At 44.3% G+C, this 19,304-nt stretch overlaps 1 protein-coding gene across 2 annotated transcripts in view; it reads right to left on the bottom strand.

Moving 5' to 3' along the window:
- LOC106586627 (vang-like protein 1) overlaps nt 1-18,998 on the bottom strand; it is a 37,789-nt gene extending 18,791 nt beyond the window's left edge. Inside the window, exons 1-4 of one of the 2 annotated variants that reach the window (XM_014174115.2) lie at nt 18,862-18,998; nt 5,727-5,756; nt 5,507-5,647; nt 3,306-3,477 (exon numbers count right to left, since the gene is read on the bottom strand). In XM_014174115.2, the coding sequence (XP_014029590.1) occupies nt 3,306-3,477; nt 5,507-5,568 (234 nt within the window). In that variant the 5' untranslated portion in view covers nt 5,569-5,647; nt 5,727-5,756; nt 18,862-18,998. Of the gene's footprint in view, nt 1-3,305; nt 3,478-5,506; nt 5,757-18,861 lie in introns of both variants that reach the window. The other variant, XM_014174114.2, reaches the window with a different exon arrangement.
- Nucleotides 18,999-19,304: the final 306 nt, after the last annotated feature.

Raw genomic sequence — 19,304 nt, 5'->3', positions numbered from 1 at the left:
ACACACAGACAGAGACACAGACAGACAAAGAGAGAGACACAGACAGAGACACACAGACAGAGACACACAGACAGAGACACACAGACAGAGACAGACACAGACACACAGAGACAGACACAGACACACAGAGACAGACACAGACACACAGAGACAGAGAGACAAAGACACAGACAAACAGAGAGACAGAAAGAGACACAGACAGACACACAGAAAGAGAGAGACACACAGAGAGAGACACACAGACAGAGACACAGACAGACATACCGACATACCGACAGACAGAGACACAGACATACCGACAGACAGAGACACAGACATACCGACAGACAGAGACACAGACAGACAGAGACACAGACAGACCGACAGACAGAGACACAGACAGACCGACAGACAGACACAGACAGACCGACAGAGACAGACAGAGACACAGAGAGACAGAGACACACAGACAGAGACACAGACAGAGACACAGACAGACAGAGACACAGACAGACAGAGACACATACAGAGAGAGACAGACAGAGACACAGAAACACATACAGAGAGAGAAAGACAGACAGACAGAAAGACAGACCGACAAAGACACAGACAGAGAGACGCATACAGAGAGAGAAAGACAGACAGACCGACACAGACAGAGAGAGAGACACACACAGAGAGAGCACACACAGACAGAGACACAGAGACCGACAGAGAGAGGGAGAGACAGGCAGACAGAGAAAGAGAGACTGACAGGCAGAGAGAGAGAGAGAGAGAGAGAGAGAGAGAGAGAGAGAGACCGACCGGCAGGCAGGCAGACAGAGAGAGAGAGAGAGAGACCGACAGGCAGGCAGACAGACAGAGAGAGAAAGAGACCGACAGGCAGAGAGAGAGAGAGAGAGAGAGACCGACAGGCAGACAGACAGAGAGAGAGAGAGAGCGAAACAGACAGAGAGAGAGCGAGAGAGAGAGCCCGACAGGCAGACAGAGAGAGAGAGAGACCGACAGAGAGAGAGAGAGACCGACAGAGAGAGAGAGAGAGAGACCGACAGAGAGAGAGAGAGACCGACAGAGAGAGAGAGAGACCGACAGGCAGACAGAGCGAGAGACAGACAGGCAGACAGAGCGAGAGAGAGAGAGAGAGAGAGAGAGAGTGAGAGACCGACAGAGAGAGCGAGAGACAGACAGGCAGACAGAGAGAGAGAGAGAGAGAGAGAGAGAGAGAGAGAGAGAGAGAGACCGACAGAGAGAGAGAGAGACCAACAGGCAGACAGAGCGAGAGACAGACAGGCAGACAGAGCGAGAGAGAGAGAGAGAGAGAGAGAGAGACTGACAGGCAGGCAGACAGAGACTGACAGGCAGACAGAGACAGAGAGAGAGAGACCGACAGGCAGACAGAGAGAGAGAGAGAGAGAGAGAGACTGACAGGCAGACAGAGAGAGAGACCGACAGGCAGACAGACAGACAGACCGACAGGCAGACAGACAGACAGACCGACAGGCAGACAGACAGACCGACAGGCAGACAGACAGAGAGAGAGACCGACAGAGAGAGAGAGAGACCGACAGGCAGACAGAGAGAGAGAGAGAGACACCGACAGGCAGACAGAGAGAGAGAGAGAGACACCGACAGGCAGACAGAGAGAGAGAGAGAGACACCGACAGGCAGACAGAGAGAGAGAGAGAGACCGACAGGCAGACAGAGAGAGAGAGAGAGACCGACAGGCAGACAGAGAGAGAGAGAGACCGACAGGCAGACAGACAGAGAGAGAGACCGACAGGCAGACAGACAGAGAGAGAGACCGACAGGCAGACAGACAGAGAGAGAGAGAGAGAGAGAGACAGGCAGACAGAGAGAGAGACCGACAGACAGACAGACAGACAGACAGACAGACAGACAGACAGACAGACAGACAGACAGACAGAGACACAGGCAGACAGACACAGAGAGACCGACAGGCAGAGACAGACAGGCAGACAGAGAGACAGCGAGACCGACAGGCAGACAGAGACAGCCAATTTGACATTTACTTCTTTCTCCCCAACCATCGCAGTACTCACCATACACACACACACACACACACACACACACACACACACACACACACACACACACACACACACACACACACACACACACACACACACACACACACACACACGTTAATAAACACATCCACCCCCCCCAAAAAAAGAGGGCAAAATCTTTGCTTGCTTTATTGACTTTAAAAAAGCATTCGACTCTATTTGGCACGAAGGGCTATTCTACAAAATTCTCCAAAGTGGGCTTGCTGGTAAGGTGTATAACTTAATAAAATGTATGTACACAGAAAACAAGTGTGCAATAAAAATCTAAAACCAAAGAACATTATTTTCACAACGTTGAGGTCAGAGACAAGACTGCAGTTTGAGTCCAAACCTTTTCATCATTTATATAAATGAATTAGCAGACATGTTGGACCATTCTGCAGCACAAAGACTCACACTATTTGGCACAGAGGTGAAATACCTGCTATATGCTGATGACTTGGTACTTATATCACCAACCAAAGAAGGTCTTCAACAGAACCTTAATATTCTAGAGCAATTTTTCCATAATTGGGCCCTGGCAGTAAAAAATCAAACAAAAATCATGATTTAAAAAAAAAAAAAAATTCATTTGTCAGAAACACAAATATAAATTCACCCTGAACAATTTGAATTTGAGAGAGAGAGAGAGAAAGAGACAGAGAGAAAGGGAGAGGTGGGTGGTGTTTGATACCTGCTTGTCAGCCCTCTCTTCTGGCAGAGGGTGAATATAGATTATTCAGAGCCCTGGTTAGTCCCGTTACACACTATAACAAAGCACAACACCACACACTAACACGGACTGACTAACAGGCTTTGCTCAGACACATACAGTAATCTACTAACCCAACACACAAAGGAGCCTCACTGGGATGATTGAAGGTCATTCTGACATCTGTGTGCGTGTGTCACATGGGAATACTAGAAAAAAGAGCAATGCCATTCACTGGAACCTCACTGGTATGGCTACAGGTTTTCTGAAATGTGTACAGCATGTGTATGTGTCACAGGGGACAAAAGGACAAAAGAGCAAAGACATTCCCATCGCCTTCCACTACTTCCAAAAGCCTCAGTCCTGCATAATGTGACATACTGCCAGCTGGGTCCCTGTAAAGGTTCTGTTTGACTCTGAGAGAATGAGATTGGTTGGCTGATGATTGCTTGTGTACAGGGTTACTGTAAGCAGGTTCTGTTTTGTACAGTATACTGTAGCTGTGCAGGGCTTTCTGAATCTCTCAACCATGGTGTGTTGGAGCTTACCTGGAGGCTCGGAGCCTCGTCTCCAGTCACGGAGGTGGGCTCTTTCAGCAGGGGCTCGTTGTTGTGGGTGGGGGAGGCCTGAGTGGGCCCGTCGGGGGTGTTGATGACAGACCTCTCCGACCGGCTACTGTCCTTACTGCTAAGCTTACGATGCTCACGCCGACTCTGCTCCCTACAGAGAACACACACACTAAGAATACGGAAACTGACAAGCGGATGAGGGTTGGGATGAAAGAGAAGAAAGCTGAATTCCTCTTAGTCTCTCACACTCCCTCTCTCATTTACAGAACAAGTCAGAGTGAATCAGAGAAATAGGTTGAAGGCTGTGAGGACAATAATCCACTAGCTGAACCTCTCTCCCGCCTTTATTTCAGGGTTTCCTTTGGGATCAAAAAGGGGCTTAGTTGGTGGGAGTGGCAATGATCACGATTGGCCATCGGCACGGCTACATTTTAGAAGTCAATTTCCTGCAATTCTACGCATTTTTCCATGCAGTTGAGAGAGAAGTTTGCAGCTTTAAAGCACATTTCCTGAGATTCTACATACAATATTATGGCATGGAGCTGAGAGAAAACATTTGTTTGAAGCTAGTTTCTTGCAATTTGCCATAGATAATGCTGTGCTTTTTTGCTCAAACATAATAAATCATGCTAAATTCATAGTTTTGTGAATTTTTTATTCTCCCTGACTGTCTAGCTTTTATTTTCGTGATTGTTAGCTACTTCTCAAAGATGATATAGTTCCATTATCTTTTCTACATACTTTAGAATTTGGATTTAGTCGTTTAAGTTTACACTTAAAGCATTTTTTCCATCCTGAAAATGAATATGTATGGATACATGCATGCACAGTACCAGTCAAAAGTTTGGACACACCTACTCATTCAAGGGTTTTTCTTTATTTTTACTATTTTATACATTGTAGAATATTAGTGAAGACATTAAAACTATGAAATAACACATATGGAGTCATATAGCAACCAAAAAAAGTGTTAAACAAATCAAAATATATATCTTTTTTGATTCTTCAAAGTAGCCACCCTTTGCCTTGACAGCTTTGCACAACGTGCAACAATTTCAAAGATTTTACTAAGTTACAGTTCATATAATGAAATTAGTCAATTTAAATAAATAAATTAGGCCCTAATCTATGGATTTCACATGACTGGGCAGGGGTGCAGCCATGGGTGGGCATAGGACCACCCACTTGGCAGGCATGCCCACCCACTGGGGTTTTACCCCACATAAGGGCTTTATTAGAGACCGAAATACTCCTCAACACCCCCCCTCTCCCCCACCCCACACGTGAAGAACGTGGTCTGCGTTTGTGAGGCCGGTTGGACGTATTGCCAAATTCTTTAAAATGACGATAGAAATGAACATTGGATTCTCTAGCAACAGCTCTGGTGGACATTCCTGCAGTCAGCATGCCAATTGCATGCTCCCTCTAAACTAAACTTGAGACATCTGTGGCATTGTGTGACAAAACTGCACATTTTAAAGTGGCCTTTTATTGTCCCCAGCACAAGGTGCACCTATGTCAAATCAAATCAAATCAAATTTATTTATATAGCCCTTCGTACATCAGCTGATATCTCAAAGTGCTGTACAGAAACCCAGCCTAAAACCCCAAACAGCAAGCAAAGCATGTGAAAGAAGCACGGTGGCTAGGAAAAACTCCCTAGGAAAAACTCCCTAGAAAGGCCAAAAACCTAGGAAGAAACCTAGAGAGGAACCAGGCTATGAGGGGTGGCCAGTCCTCTTCTGGCTGTGCAGGGTGGATATTATAACAGAACATGGTCAAGATGTTAAAATGTTCATAAAAATGTAATGATCATGCTGTTTAATCAGCTTCTTGATATGCCACACCTGACAGGTGGATAGATTATTTTGGCATATTTCAGCTCATGAAACATGGGACCTACACTTTACATGTTGTGTTTATATGTTTGTTCAGTGTACTACACATATATGTATTTTTTTTACACTGTTTTGACTTAGGCGACCCTAAAATAACCGCTTAGGCGACCTGCCCAAGGATTACAATGGCAGAAAAATTCCTGTTATTTGTTTTCCAACAACCGACATTTAGCTAGTCAGTTGCTCTGCAGCAGATTGAGACATAAGCCTCTCCCTGATGGGGAGTGTGTGTGTGTGTGTGTGTGTGTGTAATAGAGTGTGAGTGGCGAAATCATGTCTTACCCATGTCTGTTGGATCTGTTGGAGTGGCTGGAGTAGCCAGACTGGATAGACTCAGTGTCCATGGCAACTCTGTTCAGAGCCAGCGATTGGCCAGGTGTCTGAGGGGGGTCTCAGGGTGTCGTGCAGCAGGGTGATGGTGGTCTGATCCAGGAAGAGATGGGTTAACTAACTAAACAGACTGGCAGCAGAATGAAAACATCAGGGATCTACGTTGACAAACCTGTAGATGTCCTTTAGTAGACATATTGACCTGTGAGAAACAGAGAGACAGAAAGAGAGACAGACAGGTCTGTTATCAATTAAATATACAGATCAGTTCTGCGCTTGCTACCAGAGGCCTATTCACAGAGTACACCGCAGGTAAAGCTAAAAGCAAGGCAAACTAAAGAGTTATGTGCCAGCCCATACCGGTTGGGACTTAGAGGCGACTGTGTTACAGTGATAGACTGCCAGGGAGACAGAACATTAAGTGAATTATTCTCCATTTCATTATTCTAAAAGCTACAGTAGGTGATCTGAGGATTACGGTAAAGGGTGACAGAGATGATCTGAAGCCCAATCCCATCATCAAGGAAGGTACATCAGATCCTCACATCATAGACCAGACAGCTTGATCCCCTGTGATGAAACACACAGTCTCACACACACACACATACATATATAGGATCTTCATTTGATCACCCTGTTGCAGGATAACTTTCACAAGGTTTAAAAAAGGCTTCTGAAGTTTGTAATTTCAGACTTGATTTTCCCTTACGAAAAACGTATCAACCCCGACAAAAATACATTGCCCCTTATTCTCACCCCCCAAAACTGGAGGCAGCAGCCAGCCAGCCACATACTGTAACCCTCCAACCCCCAGCTCTAGTGTGATCCATGCTCCAGACAGGGCTCGCTCCACCCCGTCATGCCTGACTCTGGTGTGATCCATGCTCCAGACAGGGCTCGTTCCACCCCGTCATGCCTGACTCTGGTGTGATCCATGCTCCAGACAGGGCTCGCTCCACCCCGTCATGCCTGACTCTGGTGCGATCCATGCTCCAGACAGGGCTCGTTCCACCCCATCATGCCTGACTCTGGTGTGATCCATGCTCCAGACAGGGCTCGTTCCACCCCGTCATGCCTGACTCTGGTGTGATCCATGCTCCAGACAGGGCTCGTTCCACCCCGTCATGCCTGACTCTGGTGTGATCCATGCTCCAGACAGGGCTCGCTACACCCCGTCATGCCTGACTTCATTTAGTTACTGGATCCAGTTGCCCCAATGGCCCCCTGCCAATCACCACTCCCTCATCTCAGGATTATGCAAATATAACTACACTTATAAATTATCTGCCTGACCAATGGGACACAAACACCCAAGTACCACACTAAGCAAATGTGCATGCAAATCCAGTGTTATGGTATATGTGTGAATATCTGCTCTTGGTTCATTGAGTAGAACAGTGATCATTATATTATGATGACTACTGTATGGGTTGCAATGCCAAGCCCACTGTCCAGCTCAATAAATTGAAGGATTTAGTGTTACCTGTATGTTTTTAGCATGAGGCTAGCTGAGGAATGTAAGGACTCCAGATATATGATACAATGACTGCAGCTGAAAGCATCTGCATTGTGTCTGTAACCCAAGAAACGTGAGGGTTTCTAAATAAAAACACAAGCAAACCAGGAATTCTCTGGAAAATACACGACAAACACCTTCTAGGGCTAACATTACTTCAGTATCAAATTCTAACCCCGGTGAGAGGAAGAAAGAGCAACCAGAATTAAAGGGTCTACTGTTGCCTTGGTAACAACAGAAGCATAAGGCTCCCTGTGGATTGCAATAATAATAATAATAATAATAATAATAATAATAATGAGAGAGAGAGTGAGAGAGCAGAAGAAGGCACGTTGGAACTGTGAGTGAATCATAGGCTTAGAGTACCTGAGCACTCCCTTCTCATATCCATCACTCTCACATAGTTCCCTTTCTCTCTCTGTCACACACACACACACACACACACACACACACACACACACACACACACACACACACACACACACACACACACACACACACACACACACACACACACACACACACACACACACACACACACACACACACACACACACACACACACACACACACACACACACACACCAAATACAAGGCTTTAACCCCTGGAGGGCTGATGTCTCCACGTGTGTGTGTGCACACAGTGGTATGTGGGGCAGCAATCTCCCTTAGAAAAGTCAGCCAGTCATCCGAGAGTCAACATAAAGAGCCAACCGGGTCATGTGGAAAACCATAGCCTACAAGCAAGACAAACTATCAGTTACAAACCAACGTGTTAAACACTGAACATCAAGACAGCCTACTGAAATAGCAATGACTGTGACAGCTGTCTGCCTTTATACGCATCCTTAGAATTCAGTAACGCGTCTTAAAATGTATGTAGGGCATACACTGGAAGTACATATATGTGTGAAATACACCATATATGGATAAATATATTCTCTATAATGACATTTCTGTATGCCGTTGTGGTTTAGTGGAATGGGGAGAGAGTCATGAGATCAGAAAGTGAAACTAATGTTACATAAACACTCATTAGGCTGTTTATCTAGGATGTGAACTGAGATTCAGGTCAGGGAGCCAGTCAAGCCAGAAGTATAGGCATGCTTATTATAGCATCCTCAGAGATGCATACTTCCATACTAATAACATTACTTTGTCTTAAAGAGAAGTCGATGGAAGAATTACAGTCATGAGAGAGACAGACAGTATGAAAGGTCAGTTAGGCCACTCAGTATAAACTTTTCCCTACAGATCACTCTCATCTCATGCCATCAGTTACACAGCCAAAGAATGATGTGCTGTGTGTGTGTGTGCCTGTGTCGCCTAAAACATGTGTGTGTGTGTGTGCCTGTGTCGCCTAAAACATGTGTGTGTGTGTGTATGTGTCGCCTAAAACATGTGTGTGTGTGTGTGTGTATGTGTCGCCTAAAACATGTGTGTGTGTGTGTGTGTATGTGTCGCCTAAAACATGTGTGTGTGTGTGTGTGTATGTGTCGCCTAAAACATGTGTGTGTGTGTGTGCCTGTGTCGCCTAAAACATGTGTGTGTGTGTGTGTGTATTTGTCGCCTAAAACATGTGTGTGTGTGTGTGTGTGTATGTGTCGCCTAAAACATGTGTGTGTGTGTGTGTGCCTGTGTCGCCTAAAACATGTGTGTGTGTGTGTGCCTGTGTCGCCTAAAACATGTGTGTGTGTGTGCCTGTGTCGCCTAAAACATGTGTGTGTGTGTGTGTGTGCCTGTGTCGCCTAAAACATGTGTGTGTGTGTGCCTGTGTCGCCTAAAACATGTGTGTGTGTGTGCCTGTGTCGCCTAAAACATGTGTGTGTGTGTGCCTGTGTCGCCTAAAACATGTGTGTGTGTGTGCCTGTGTCGCCTAAAACATGTGTGTGTGTGTGCCTGTGTCGCCTAAAACATGTGTGTGTGTGTGTGTGTATGTGTGTGTGTGTGCCTGTGTCGCCTAAAACATGTGTGTGTGTGTGTGCCTGTGTCGCCTAAAACATGTGTGTGTGTGTGCCTGTGTCGCCTAAAACATGTGTGTGTGTGTGTGCCTGTGTCGCCTAAAACATGTGTGTGTGTGTGCGCCTGTGTCGCCTAAAACATGTGTGTGTGTGTGTGCCTGTGTCGCCTAAAACATGTGTGTGTGTGTGTGTGTGTATGTGTCGCCTAAAACATGTGTGTGTGTGTGTGTGTGTATGTGTGTGTGTGTGCCTGTGTCGCCTAAAACATGTGTGTGTGTGTGTGTGTGTGTATGTGTGTGTGTGTGCCTGTGTCGCCTAAAACATGTGTGTGTATACTGTATGTCTCTTTGTACTCCTTTGACCCAGCTGTAGAGTCATTTGGACCATAAACAGGGCAGAGGGGAAGGGCGTTGTGTGATCAGCAAGGCCAACACATTCAGTTGTATGCAGCCTGCCAACATCCTGTGTGGCACAGATTAACCTAGCCTGCAGGGATCCCTGGTTACCATGGCATCCACACTGTGCCCTCCCTCACCCACCCTATTAGCCCCCCCTCCTCTCCTTCAGAATGCCCTAATGGTCGCAAAATGCCATGCTATGCCAGGGATTTAGCATGTGTTATGGTATGTTTGTTTAGCAGTTTAACACACATATGCCTACTCACCACCAAACACAAAGATATGTACTGTATTCACATGGGCGACAAACAGCGTATGTGATGAAAGACGACGTAAACATAAAGACACAGTTATTAACAACAAATAACACAGACAGACAAAGATGAGCCAGATACAGGAACACAAACTGAATGCACACACACACAAATACTGTAGATAAAATGTGCCAAGTAAGTCTGTTTAAGTCTGTTGGAAATTAAATAAAATGGTGACAGAACCTCAGCAGTGCTTTATAAAGAGAGCAATCTGTCCATTGACAAGAGATAACCCTAGAACAGCTGTTGATTAACACAATACTGAAGCGCACCCACACACATCGCATGTATGCACACACACACACAGGGGGGCCTTTGGGCGGTATGGGGAACCCGTAAGAGTTCACATTATTTATGAGGTGACCCTGCAGCTTGTGTTGTGAACACTGCCTGGTAAAGCCAGACATGTCTGACAGTGTGGGTTAATTAACAGCAGGAGTCAAATAAATCCAATCAGGGCAGAACACAAGCGTTTACACATATACAGCTTAGATAGAGGCTGTACAGCTGAGACTGTAAATGGTAATATGTGACATGTGTATGGTGTGTGTTTGTGTTCCTACAATAAGTATTGAGCCATTCAATGATCTGGTTAAGATCCCATAATGCATGATGACTCATAAATCATTACACTTTAGTCATCTTATCCAGAGCATTCAACTTAACCGCACTGAGCCTTTAGGCTAGAGCTGCCGCTTTCAAGGAGCGGGACTCTATCCCGGATGCTTATAAGAAATCCCGCTATGCCCTCTGACGAACCATCAAACAGGCAAAGCGTCAATACAGGACTAAGATCGAATCGTACTACTCTCTGACCCTCGTTGGATGTGGCGGGGCTTGCAAACCATTACAGACTACAAAAGGGAAGCACAGCCGAGAGTAGCCCAGTGACATGAGCGTACCAGACAAACTAAACTACTTCAAAGCTTGCTTTGAGGGAAATAACACTGAAACATGCATGAGAGCACCAGCTGTTCTGGAAGACTGTGTGATCATGCCCAACGCAGCTGATGTGAGTAAGACCTTTAAAGAGGTCAACATTCACAAGGATAACCAGGACGTGTACTGTGACCAACTGGCAAATGTCTTCACTGATATTTCAACCTCTCCCTGTCCGAGTCTGTAATACCAACATGTTTTAAGCAGACCACCATAGTGCCTGTGCCCAAGAACACTAAGATAACCTGTCTAAATGACTACCGACCCATGGCACACACGTATCTAGCCATGAAGTGCTTTGAAAGGCTGGTCATGGCTCACATCAACATCACTATCCTAGAAACACTTGACCCACTCGAATTTGGATACCGCCCCAACAGATCCACAGATGATGCAATCTCTATTGCACTCCACACTGCCCTTTCCCACCTGAACAAAAGGAACACCTATGTGAGAATGCTGTTCATTGACTACAGCTTGGCGTTCAACATCATAGTGCCCTCGAAGCTCATCAATAAGCTAAGGGCCCTGGGACTAAACACCTCCCTCGCAACTGGATTCTGGACTTTCTGACGGGCCGCCCCCAGGTGGTAAGGGTAGGTAACAACACATCTGCCACGCTGATCCTCAACACAGGGGCCCCTCAGGGGTGCGTGCTCAGTCCCCTCCTGTACTCCCTGTTCACCCATGACTGCATGGCCAGGCACGACTCCAACACCATCATTAAGTTTGCTGATGACACAATAGTGGTAGGCCTGATCACCGACAACGACAAGACAGCCCATAGGGAGGAGGTCAGAGACCTGGCAGTGTGGTGCCAGGACAACAACCTCTCCTTCAACGTGATCAGGACAGGGCGGCAGGTAGCCTAGGGGTTAGAGCATTGGACTAGTAACCGAAAGGTTGCAAGATCGAATCCCTGAGTTGACATGGTAAAAATCTGTCGTTCTGCCCCTGAACAAGGCAGTTAACCCACTGTTCCTAGGCCATCATTGAAAATAAGAATTTGTTCTTAACTGACTTACCTAGTTAAATAAAGGTTTTAAAAAAACAAAGGAGATGATTGTGGACTACAGGAAAGAGAGGACCGAGCATGCCCCCATTATCATCGACGGGGCTGCAGTGGATCAGGTTGAGAGCTTCAAGTTCCTTAGTGTTGACATCACCAACAAACTATCATGGGCCAAGCACACAAGACAGTTGTGAAGAGGGCACGACAAAACCTATTCCCCTCAGGAGACTGAAAAGATTTGGCATGGGTCCTCAGATCCTCAAAAAGGTTCTATATCTGCACCATCGAGAGCATCCTGACAGGTTGCATCACTGGGCAACTGCTCGGCCTCCGACCGCAAGGTCGTCCTGTTATGGCAACTGAACAGCCCAGTACATCACTGGTGCCAAGCTTCCTGCCATCCAGGACCTCTATACTAGGCGGTGTCAGAGGAAGGCCCTAAAAATTGTCAAAGACTCCAGCCACCCTAGTCATAGACTGTTCTATCTGCTACTGCACGGCAAGCGGTACCAGTGCACCATGTCTAGGTCCAAGAGGCTTCTAAAGAGCTTCTACCCCTAAGCCATAAGACTCCTGAACACATAATCAAATTGCTACCCAGACTATTTGCATTGACCAAGGCACTCCTCATATAATTCATTAAAATGCCTTTATTTGTATGTCATGTTCAATGGAAATAAAGTTTAAAACTCAGACGGGTTTCAGCTGTATGGCCTTCGTCATACAGATATGATAATACAAAGATATGATAATACAATGTCCTCTTTTGAACAGCTTTTTCCAATAAATCCTGATTTGAAGAGGGAGTGGTTACAGAATTCATTGGACAACACCAAGTAAGCAATACTATACACATTCAAAAGTGAAATACTGTAGATATGTATTTAAAAATACAACTCAAGGCTCGAAGCATCAGAAAGGTAGATTTCTTTCTTTTTGATGACCAATTTACCCCTTTTACCAAAGAGCACCTTCTGTCAACCAAAATCTACTACTGTGTACCTTAGCAGCACTTCCCTTCCTCCTGCTTTTTTTCTAAAATTATATATTTCGCTTAGATGTGCTCAATCTAAACAGTGTACCAAATTATTGAACTCCGTTTCTGCTTCAAGTACCATGTTGAAATGTGCCCTGTGTCTGTGGGAAACAGAGAGGAGGAGAAAGGAATCCCATTGGACAATGATTGGAGAAACACCGGACCCAACTGACTGTTCACGTTGTCATGCTGCATCACGCGGATGCTAAGCGTCACACAATCCCTTCTCAAAGGAAGACTTGAGAAGCCTGTTTATTTTCCTTGAACGTACGTATTGTCACAATTCCAAAGCTATACAACATTATCTCCCATCTTGGAAAATATTTGCAACATTGTACAATTGACTCCCATTCATTCATTGGAGAGCTCTCCTTGTCCCAGAATGCATGACTTATGGGCAACGTACACAATGGGCGTTAATACGATTCTAATGGAGTTTCCCCATCTCCTCAAAAGTATCTCTGTGGGAAAGCAATGTTTCCCTGCTCTTGCTCTGGGCAGAGACGGACTGCAAGTTGAACTCGGTGAGAAAGACTCCCAAATTGATTCAGTTTGTTAAGGCAATTTTACAGCTAGCTACTTCACATACTGATATTGACTTTGGTATTATTGTGTATAGCTTTGTTTTCTACCTAGCTAGCCAGCCAGCCAGCCAGCCCAGAGAGGGAGGGCATTGCATGGTTTAAAAAAAATGAAATAATAATTAGACTTGAGCTGCAACAGTTTTCCATAAACGATTTTCACATGTTTGTACCAACCTTGTTATAACGGCAAAAGGAAACATTTGTTCAACATTTTTCACATAGTGCTATTTAACTGTTAATCAGAAGAATTTGTGGTTTGGGGTGGATTATCCCTTTAAGACAGCAGTGCATTTAGAAAGTTCTCATATCCCTTGACTTATTCCACATTTTTCTGTGTATCAGCCTGAATTCAAAACGGATTAAATAGATGTATTTTCTCACCCATCTACACACAATACCCCATAACGAAAGTGAAAACATGTTTAGATCTTTTTTGCAAATGTATTTCAAATAAAATACAGAAATCTCAATTACACACAGACCAGTCAAAAGTTGGGACACACCTACTCATTTCAGGATTTTTCTTTATTTTTACTATTTTCTACATTGCAGAATAATAGGGAAGACATCAACACTATGAAATAACACATATGGAATCATGTAAGCAAGAATGTGTTAAACAAATGAAAATAGATTTTAGATTCATCAAAGTAGCCACCCTTGGCCTTGACAGCTTTGCACACTCTTGGTATTCTCTCAACCAGCTTCATGAGAGTCACCTGGAATGCATTTCAATTAACAGGTGTGCCTTGTTAAAAGTTAATTTGTGGAATTTCTTTCCTTCTTAATGCGTTTGAAACAATCAGTTGTGTTGTGACAAGGTAGGGGTGGTATACAGAAGATAGCCCTTTTTGATAAAAGACATAAGTCCATATTATGGCAAGAACAGCTCAAACAAGCAAAGAGAAATGACAGTCCATCATTACTTTAAGACATGAAGTTCAGTCAATCTGGAAAATGTCAAGAACTTTCAGTTTCTTCAAGCGCAGTCGCAAAAACCATCAAGCGCTATGATGAAACTGGCTCTCATGAGGACCTCCACAGGAAAGGAAGACCCAGAGTTACCTCTGCTGCAGAGTAAGTTCATTAGACTTAACTGCAACTCAGATTGCAGACAAAATAAATGCTTCAGAGTTCAAGTAACAGAAATCTGTCCTTTGGTCTGATGAGTCCAAATCTGAGATTTTTGGTTCCAACCGCCGTATCTTTGTGAGATGCAGAGTAGGTGAACGGATGATCTCCGCATGTGTGGTTCCCACTGTGAAGCACGGAGGTGGTGGTGTGATGGTGCTTCGCTGGTGACATTGTTAGTGATTTATTTAGAATTCAAGGCACACCAAACCAGCATGGCTACCACAGCATTCTGTAGTGATACACCATCCCATCTGGTTTGCGTTTAGTAGGACTATCATTTGTTTTTCAACAGGACAATGACCCAAAACACAACTCCAGGCTGTGTAAGGGCGATTTGACCAAGGAGAGTGATGGAGTGCTGCATCAGATGACCTGGCCTCAACCCAATTGAGATGGTTTGGGATGAGTTGGACCACAGAGTGACAGAAAAGCAGCCAAGAGCTCAGCATATGTGGGAACTCCTTCAAGACTGTTGGAAAAGCATTCCAGGGGAAGCTGTTTGAGAGAATGCCAAGAGTGTGCAAAGCTGTCATCAAGCCAAAGGGTGGCTACTTTGAAGAATCAAAAACATATTTGATCTGTTTAACCCTTTTTTGCTTACTACATGATTCCATATGTGTTATTTCATACTTTTGATGTATTCACTATTATTCTGCAATGTAGAAAACTTTGACTGGTACTGTAAGTATTTACACCATTTGCTATGACACTCCAAATTGAGCTAAATTTAATCAATTTTGAGTTCAGGCTGTAACAACAAAATGTGGAATAAGTCTATGGGTATGAATACTTTCTGAAGGTGGGACTACCACATATCTCAGCCATAGTAAGTTTCCTCAATAAAGTAGAAAAGTCAGAGCTAGTAAGGGAGGAAAAGAGTCAAGTATGAGTGTTAGTGCACAAAAGGGTTATTTTTAAGGGGGGGGGGGGGGTGTATGTGTGTTCAAGTACAAACAAACATTCACATAAGATATCATCATCCAAGATCAGCTAGTGGGAGAAAAAAAACACACAGGGTTCTACCACACACAAGAAAAGAGAGAGTTCAATGGTCACAAACACTCACACTTGAGTAAAAGAAAAAAAAAAAGGAAAAAAAAGAGAAGCGAGCTGACAGTCACTGGTATGCAATCCAACCTCCCTGGTTCCAAACCCATTCATGTGAATGAAATAGTAGCCCAAGTACAGTGATCATGATTCAGGATATGCCGGCAGGAGAGAGAAGGAAGAAGGCTTGAGCACTAACAGGGTAAAAGGCTTGGTATGTGCCTACTATAATGGGTATTACTGTTGCGCAGACATACAGTTGAAGTCGTAAGTTTACATGCACCTTAGCCGAATACATTTAAACTCAGTTTCACAATTCCTGACATTTAATCTTAGTAAAAATTCCCTGTTTTAGGTCAGGTAGGATCGCCACTTCATTTTAAGAATGTGAAATGTCAGAATAATAGTAGAAAGAAATAAAAGCTGAAATAAATCATTCTCTCATCACATTGCCAGTGGGTCAGAAGTTTACATACACTCAATTTGTATTTGGTAGCATTGCCTTTAAATTGTTTAACTTGGGTCAAACGTATCGGGTAGCCTTCCACAAGCTTCCCACAAAAAGTTGGGTGAATTTTGGCCCATTCCTCCTGACAGAGCTGGTGTAACCGAGTCAGGTTTGTAGGCCTCCTTGCTCGCACACACTTTCAGTTCTGCCCACTAATTTTCTATGGGATTAAGGTCAGGGCTATGTGATGGCCACTCCAATACCTTGACCCATTTGTCCTTAAGCCATTTTGCCACAACTTTGGTAGTATGCTTGGGGTCATTGTCCATTTGGAAGACCCATTTGCGACCAAGCTTTAAACTTCCTGACTGATGTCTTGAGATGTTGCTTCAATATATCCACATATTTTCCTCCTCATGATGCCATCTATTTTATGAAGTGCACCAGTCCCTCCTGCAGCAAAGCACCCCCACAACATGATGCTGCCACCCCCGTGCTTCACGGTTGGGATGGTGTTCTTCAGCTTGCAAGCATCCCCCTTTTTCCTCCAAACATAACGATGGTCATTATGGCCAAACAGTTACATTTTTGTTTCATCAGACCAGAGGACATTTCTCCAAAAAGTATGATCTTTGTCCCCATGTGCAGTTGCAAACCATAGTCTGGCTTATTTATGGCGGTTTTGGATCAGTAGCTTCTTCGTTAATGAGCGGCCTTTCAGTTTATGTCGATATAGGACTCGTTTTACTGTGGATATAGATACTTTTGTACCCGTTTCCACCAGCATCTTCACAAGGTCCTTTGCTGTTGTTCTGGGATTGATTTGCACTTTTCGCACCAAAGTACGTTCATCTCTAGGAGACAGAACGCGTCTCCTTCCTGAGCGGTATGACGGCTGCGTGGTCCCATGGTGTTTATACTTGTATTCTATTGTTTGTACAGATGAACGTGGTACCTTCAGGCGTTTGGAAATTGCTCCCAAGGATGAACCAGACTTGTGGAGGTCTACAATTTTTTTCCTGATGTCTTGGCTGATTTCTTTTGATTTTCCCATGATGTCAAGCAAAGAGGCACTGAGTTTGAAGGTAGGCCTTGAAATACATCCACAGGTACACCTACGATTGACTCAAATGAGAACAATTAGCCTATCAGAAGCTTCTAAAGCCATGACATCATTTGCTGGAATTTTCCAAGCTGTTTAAAGGCACAGTCAACTTAGTGTATGTAAACTTCTGACCCACCGGAATACAGTAAATTAATTTTCAGTGAAAATCTGTCTGTAAATAATTGTTGGAAAAATTACTTGTGTCATGGAGAAAGTAAATGTCCTAACCGACTTGCCAAACTGGAGTTTGTTAACAAGAAATGTGTGGAGTGGTTGAAAAACGAGTTTTAATGTCTCCACCTAAGTGTATGTAAACTCCCGACTTCAACTGTATGCCACCTGCCTCCTAAAACAGCACATAGGGGTAGAAAACCAGTTATTCCCAACATGTTTTGGTTACTGTACCACCAACTGAATTTTGCTCTGCCCGGAGTACACCTGAAGTACCCCCTCATGTGCATTTTACTAGTAGGTCTATGGTCTCACGAGTGGATAGACCAAGTACCCCCAGGGGTCCTAGTACCCCTTGTTGAGAACCACTGTAGTGGTTCCACTGATATATCCATAGGAGAGTGCTTGGCAGCTGACAGGCGCCTACAAAACACCCATATCCTGCATTCAAAGGCTCTATAGCAGGCAATTCCAGGTGTGCACTGAGGTAACGTACTAGAATGGTGCTTAATAACAGTGAACCTAGCCCAGTGAACATCGCATCTGATCGATCCATCTACGAGTTCAAACTAAGGAGCCGATCTTTGAGATATAGTGACCCCGGTTAAAGACCTAAGAAAGCTATAAAACGGCTATTACACCGGATGGCTAACGCACTGTAGCCATAGCCGTGGGAAGATGTTTGGGGTATTCTTTTTGACTATTCAGCTAAGTCTCCTAAAATCTCATAATAAATAAAGGTGGTGTTTTTGGTGTAACAGTAACGTTATGCTATGCTATTATATTTGGTTATGTAGAATACTAATTAATAATGATATGATCTTCCAAAACATTGATTCAGCTTTGATTTAACTTTACTAAACGAGCACCATTGTGAGAAATGGCCGAGTGAAGCTCGGTGTGCTCCGGACCACTGCTGTCCGCTGTGCACCTACCCAACTATTTTTGCCTACGCAAAATTTGGTGAAGCAGAAATTAGAGACCACATGCAGCCTTTTTATGATGTAGCCTGCTGCGCTACAGTGGGCTATATCTGTCTGCTAATACAGGGGTTCGTCCCCTCCCCAAGGCACTAACTAAACAGCTGATTCAAATGATCAAAGCTTGACGATGAGTTGGTTATTTGAATCAACTGTGTTGTGCGATGGCAAAAACCCAAACGTGCACCGGTCACTCTGTGAACCCTGTGCTAATACAGGACTAGTAAAGGCCCAGTGCACTACTTTTGTGAAGAAAAACAACATTGCAACATAAATTATATTCCTATTATTGTTTAGTTTTTTATTCAGATTTTTCAGAGGACGCTCAGCACCCATACTTCCCGCGGCTATGACTGTAGCCTATCTGTTTTCTAGTGGATCATGAACGAGATGCCAGCTGAATAGTCTCATTTAAAACGTTATGCAGTTGTATTGCAACAAATATGATAAACATCAAAACATATAGCCGTGAGAATAATCAACTAAGTCAATGTAATGCGACGCCGACGGACCGTCAATCGATTCGCGGCAGCACTGAACTTCACTCTGATCCTGGTCTCCTGCTTCGAGCTCCAGTTGTTGAGCCACCGAATCGGGCTGAATTACGATATGTATCACAGATAAATTGACTACAATATATTTACAATGCGCACATAACTCACCTTTTCACGGTGGCGACATTCCTTCACCTGCGTTTGGGCGTGAAATACAGCCTGCTATACACCTAGGCTGCAAAACTAACTGATCCACAGACGGTGCTGCTGCTCCTCCATGGGAGTAGTACAGTTGTGGACAGACAGTGAAGGGATTCTGGGGGAGATTGGGGCGATGATAGGTATACGCTAGGGGGCATCGCTGTGTAGGCAGTTATCATCATCACCCAAATGTAGAATATATTAATTACTTTATTAGCAATTCGTTAAGTGATGAAATGTAGTCTTTCCGAAAGTATGTAGAATTATGAGCGCAGTAACATAGGAACACACACACACAGTGAACGGGTCAAAGGCAGGCAGCTGTGACAACCTTAATCCATGACACTGTAGCCTTGGCTATACTTTGCTATACAATAAATTAGGAACCACATAAGCGTTGTTCCATTTCT

Source organism: Salmo salar, chromosome ssa25 (genome assembly GCF_905237065.1).
Source record: "Salmo salar chromosome ssa25, Ssal_v3.1, whole genome shotgun sequence".
Taxonomy (NCBI): Eukaryota; Metazoa; Chordata; class Actinopteri; order Salmoniformes; family Salmonidae; genus Salmo; species Salmo salar.
The sequence above is the reverse complement of the archived record's forward strand: the minus strand, read 5'-3'. Positions and strand labels throughout refer to the sequence as shown.